This window comes from Barbus barbus (assembly GCF_936440315.1).
Source record: "Barbus barbus genome assembly, chromosome: 40".
In the NCBI taxonomy this organism is placed as follows: domain Eukaryota; kingdom Metazoa; phylum Chordata; class Actinopteri; order Cypriniformes; family Cyprinidae; genus Barbus; species Barbus barbus.
In genome coordinates this window covers 17356240-17362259 of record NC_136718.1, presented here as the reverse complement: position 1 = coordinate 17362259, position 6020 = coordinate 17356240, and the positions used below count along the sequence as shown (strand labels likewise).

At 35.1% G+C, this 6020-nt stretch overlaps 1 protein-coding gene across 3 annotated transcripts in view; it reads left to right on the top strand.

Moving 5' to 3' along the window:
• The first annotated feature begins 1593 nt into the window (after positions 1-1593).
• kif1b (kinesin family member 1B) overlaps positions 1594-6020 on the top strand; it is a 67595-nt gene continuing 63168 nt past the window's right edge. For 2 of the 3 annotated variants that reach the window (XM_079400277.1, XM_079400278.1), the window contains exons 1-2: positions 1594-1871; positions 4620-4764. In XM_079400277.1, the coding sequence (XP_079256403.1) occupies positions 4659-4764 (106 nt within the window). In that variant the 5' untranslated portion in view covers positions 1594-1871; positions 4620-4658. The remainder of the gene's footprint in view (positions 1872-4619; positions 4765-6020) is intronic. The other variant, XM_079400279.1, reaches the window with a different exon arrangement.

The window sequence follows — 6020 nt, the reverse complement described above, 5'->3', positions numbered from 1 at the left end:
TAATTCTGCAATATTTATGTTATTGTTTTTAAATATTTTATATTACACACACACACAGCGGGTAAAATAAGTATTGAACACATCGATGTTTTTCTCTGTTAATATATTTCTAAAGGTGCTATTGACATGACATTTTCACCAGATGTCGGTAGCAACCCAAGTAATCCATACATACAAACAAAATTAAGTTATGTGTAATAAAATGGAATGACACGGAAAACACTTCGTACAAAAGCCTTTTTTGGTAATGACAGATTCAAGATGCCTCCTGTATGGAAAAACTAGTATGCATTGCTCAGGTGTGATTTTAGCACATTCTTCTACACAAACAGTCTTCAAATATTGAAGGTTGTGTGGGCCTCTTCTATGAACTCTGACCTTTGGGTCTTTCCATAGATTTTCTATTGGATTCAAGTGAGGTGATTGGCTGGGCCATTCTAGCAGCTTTATTTTCTTTCTCTGAAACCAGTTGAGAGTTTCCTTGGCTGTGTGTTTGGGATTATTGTCTTGCTGAAATGTCCATCCTTGTTTCATCTACATCATCCTAGGGCCTGGTTCATGAAACAAGTTTACCAAATAAACAAGGTTTAGTCTAACCTTTTTCCAGTTGTTTTGGTTCAAAATAACTCGGACTTAAGCCTGGCTTATTTGGTAAATTTGTTTTATGAAACGGCACTGGTAGGTGTTGGGACTGAACCAGCTAATACTAATTTCAACTGACAAGAGGTAGGATTGCTTTCTAATTACTGATTGGCTTTCTATGCCTTTTTGCGCCTCCCTTTTTGCATATATTCAATACTTTTCCCTGTGTCATTCCATTTTATTACACATAATTTAATTTCTGATTTCTGAACTTATTTGTTTTGTTACCGACATCATGGTGAAAAGTTTTAGTAATGATGTTTCTGTTTCTATTTCTTTTTTTTATTATTTACATCAAGTTAAATGAAATGAGAAATGCTGAAAAAAAATGTTACTTAAATCTATCTGAAAGTTTTTTTCTTGTTAAAGTTTATTTCAAGTAAAAATATGGTTTTAGTAGTAGTTAACTATAATAGTCCTGAGCACAATTTAATCTAGCCACATTATAAGATAAAACAATATATAATTATGTACTATGTATCATAGAAGGCATTTTAAATGTGGTGTATTTTGAAGCAGCTTCTATTTTTATTGCCCTCAGTAAATTACTTTTTATATTGTTTTGTGCATTTTGAGAGGATTTCATCATGAGTATTTTAGAACATTAATAGTGTAATTATATTTAGAATGAACTTTGTGACAATCACATTAATTATATGGCAGCCATTTAGAATTCTAAACGGTTCTATTTGTGAATTTTTAAGGTAGGGTTTAAATTATAGGCTAGCCCTGTTTTATCCATGTTTCTGCTAGGCGGCGCCCTTTACTTTTTTGTAGTCCGATGCCACGCCACAGAGCATCGTAAGCGACCCTGCAGTATTGCGTCACAGCTGCCTAGCCCGCCTTAGTTTTTCGAGCATTCTTATTGGCTACACGACGCATTGCTCACACAGTACTTCATTCTTATTGGCCAGACGGCCCGTCATTCAGGGTGTTGACAGGGCAGTTGACGTAATCATTTCAGTAAATCAAGGCATTCATCCATATCTTAAACCTGCGAGAGGAACGGTCCAAAGACACCAGCATCAGCCGAACAAAATATATCAGAAACGCCGCGCTGGAGAATGAAACGCAGCTATAATGGGTGTATATAACAAAAAAGGAACTATTAAAAACTTAACCGTCAGTATTTTTTGATTTTTGCTGCTGGTTGTAGACGTCATTGGAGAATTGGCATCGTGCAGGATTTCTATGCTGTTTTAGTCGTTCCTACGAGTGGATATATAGCGGTAAGTGCCGTCTTTTCTTAAATATGATTGTAATACTTACACATTTGCGTTTGAGCATGCGAATGGATGTTGCTTTGCTTGTTTTTGCAGCTGACCGCTTCAGCGAAACTAAATTGTGGTGGTATACGCTTAATGTTATAATTTTTTTTTTTATTGATAATTTTGTCAAAATGACAAAACCATATGAGGTTTATGCAAAGAAAGTCACCGAGTTCATAGAAAGGCGTCCGAATTAGTGATGGGAAGTTCGGACATTTCCACGAATCGGTTCTTTTGAACAGCACCGGCTCAGAAATTTACTCCAAATTTTCGTTCCGTCATCTTACTTGTCGTTTTCGGCTGATTACGGATCAGTGCGAAAAAACGATTATCGGGTGATTCAGGATGAGTTTATGAGTTTAGGATGAGATTATTCGGGATGAGTTTGACTTTTGACTCCAGAACCGCTCGGACCGTGACAGAGTCGTTTGGAGAATCGGTTCCCAGCAGAGATCCGATTCAAAAGAACTATTTGTTCTCAAATCGGACATCGTTACGTGAGACCAATAAAGGAGGCGACATCATAAGATTACAATATAACACTTAAATTTGTGCTTTTTAGATTAATTAATCGTTTCGTCTCTGTAGCGGATCATTATAAGTGCAGCTATGGCAACGCCGTATATGTTGTCAATATCTAGTCTCCGTTATTAAACACTGAAACAGGTAAACGTTTTATGTAGTTTTATTGTTTTAGTATCATTAGCTTCTATGAGAATAGATTGAAGCATAATGTTATTTTTCCTCCCTGAAGTAGACATACTTGCGTTTTCTCCGGCAAATTGTATTTCATGGGCGTATGCCTTTAATTCAATCACTATGAATAGAAGGGCAAAGATTAAAACATCATGTTTTTTAGGTGTCATGTGATTGAATAGCGGACTGTTCATTGTTCTGTCTCTGTCACACTCAAGAGAGTTGAACTTCAAAAATAATTGCTGCATTGTCCGATTCGTTGTAATCCACAGCCGGTCGATAAAACCAATACTTGACATATGTCACGCCCATAAGCGATACACGCATTTTTTACAGGAACAGACAGGCGTTATGTGTCTGCATGAGTTTAGATATGTCATAACGGTCGGGTGTCATTTAGTCAGATGTGTTTAGTGTAGTGAGCGTGTGAATAGGCCCAGCCCTGCTGCTGCAGGCGAACGGCCGCCATGTTTATGAGTCCGTGAAGGAACCAACTAATATTCCTGATAATCTGTATCTGTGTTCTGGATATTTACCTGAATATTATGCTATTGCTTTTGACCGGACATTTGGTATGGTAAATGGGTTGTTGACATATAACAGAGAAGTTCCTGGACATTTTTATATTAAATATTAATATTGTTGCTTAAAATGTACATACAGGGGAAAGTGTATATCTTGGTCCTTTGACAACATTTCGGTTTTTTTTCCCTTTCGACATTTTAACTTTTTGCTAAACATTCTGTTATACTACTGCTATACTATACACTTTAAACGGCCCTTTGTTTTAAAATATTTTTTTATTGTATAGTATTCTATATTGTAGGCTACATTTCGCTTAAAAACATTTTGGCAAAATTGCTTGAAATGTCAAGTCACCTGCCCAAATATATTACCAGTGCTGATGTTGAAGGAAAACTATATATTTTTTTTAATTTAATCATCAGCATTCCTACAGTCATGGAAAATATTTGGAATTTTTAAAGCTAGGTTATTTAACCTTTAGACAAAAAAGAAGATCTAAAAATTAGCATATGTGTTTTCTGTTCTGTAACATATTAATCCATCAGGCTTTTATGGCCCATATAGTATTATATAGTGAAAATATGGAGCTCATACTCAAGGAGGGGAAAAAAAAGCCAAACTTTAGCAAAATACTTAGCAATTTAGCAGTTTGTTGCAGATGGTATATGGTCTAAAAGTAAGATGAAATTCTGTTAGCTTTTCATGTAATTAAATGAGATTTTTATGACAGTATAACAGACCACTTACATAAAAATGCATATATCAGTTGTCACTCTCCAAATAACAGTAAGATAATACTTTAATGTTTAGTTTTATGTTTAGCCTAAACCTCAAAAAATCGAGAGATGTACACACAAACATTCCTCAAAATCCTGTTCATCTTGAAATATTATTATATTTAAAAGTTATGGCCAAGTTTACTTTATAAAAAGATTTTGCAGGAGGAAGACATGCATACGACAACCTGAAGGTGGGCATTTCAGAACGCAGAAGGGATGTATACAATTTTGTACAACTGTTCTTTTCATCAACATTTTGATCATGTTGTTGATGATTTAGAGTCCTCAGACATTCATATATCAATTATGATGTCGTGGCTTTAAAGGGTTAACGTCATTGAAGTCTTTTATCAGCTATAAATTGTAACAATTGAAAAATAAATATTAAAATGTAATATCCAGTAATTATGCGCAAATTGAAAAGTCATGAAATATCATTGGTTGAAAGCTGTGGGAACCCTGTATTATCTTTTTCTTTTATGTTTATTTTTGGCATGCTGTAATTTAAGAACATCTTCTCAAATGCCACATAACCTCTAGCATCATTGCATAAATGATGTTATGGTGCATTCAGATCTCTTTGGAGGTCTTGTTTACTCTTATTTACTAGAATCTGATGAGATATTTCTGGATAACTTCAGTCAAATGTGTTCTTGTACCTTTAGCCTAATAGCTGTGGCACTGAAAAACATTCTGTTTCTTTTTGTAGGAGAACATTCTGTGGGATTGATTCACAACAGCTTCAACCATGTCTGGCGCCTCTGTGAAAGTGGCTGTCAGAGTGCGGCCCTTCAACTCAAGAGAGACCGGCAAAGATTCAAAATGCATAATACAGATGCAAGGCAACTCCACCAGTAAGTATACACTTGTCTCTATGGCTCTCATACTTTGTTTGATTTGTAAGCTTCTCATATTTAGTCATAAATATGAGAAGAACACCTTGTCTATCTCCAGACAAGGTGGCTCTAGTTTATGCTTTTAGCTTTATGATATGAGATGCTCAGAGTGAAATAGTGTTGTAGTTTTATTGGTTATCTGCACCATGAGTGACCGAAAGGAATAATAGAAGTGGAACTGATATTCTGCTTGAAACTTGAAGGAAAGAAGAGCCTCTCTGTCTGAAATCCCCTTCTTTTAGAAACGTGAGAGAATTTCTGCCTGAGGGACTTTAATGTGTTGAGCTGCTGAGTATGAAGATACTGTGTGTCTTCAGCTCAGGTCTCTTGTTCATCAGTTAGTTTATAGTGGACTGCATTAGTTTAGTGGTAGAGGAAGAGAGACCCAGTGAAAGGAAATGAGTTGATGTTATCGCCTTTATTTTGGGTGTTATCGTTATTGCAGCCTAATGAAGAAGAACGTGTGATCATGAAACTTTGAAATAAAATTGTTGAAATTCTGTCCCAAGAGTTAATTATGATGATACCATTTTACACATTTGTTGGAAATAAACGAATAAACGAATTGGTTCTCTGAATGTTGGACTAACTCTGTGTAGTGTATCAGATATTGTTTGGACAGCATATGGGTTATTAAGGTCCATTTGCAAGCGGTGAGTCATTGTGCTCACTGAGACATGATTCATCGCGCTTTCTGAACAAGGTAACATTAGCCGGTTGAGCACAGTAATGTGGTGTGCTAATTCTTAAGATGCATTAGGAAAGAATCTGGACCTATGTATCCTTTAAGTTGGAATGACAGCATGTTAATGATAAACGTCATGTCTAGGGGTTTTAAAACTAAGGTAAGAGGTAAATAATTTTTTTTAGATGTTTAAATAAGAGTTGGAGCTTATGTTTGGTTTTTAATGTAACTTTAAACCTGTTTTGTTTTTAATTAGAGCTGGGTATCAATGCACATTTCCTGATTCAATTAATTTCACAAGCTTTTAATTCTGTTCTGATTCTGATTTGATACTTCTAACATACTCTGGTGTTCAAACATTTGGGATTTGGAAAGATTTTTTAAAATGTCTTTGTAAGAAGTGTCTTATGCTCAACAAGGCTGCATTTATTTGACCAAAAATGGAGTAAAAACAGTAATACTGTGAAATATTATTACAATTTGAAATAACTAGTATATTTTAAAATGAAGTATTTTCTTGTGATGGCAA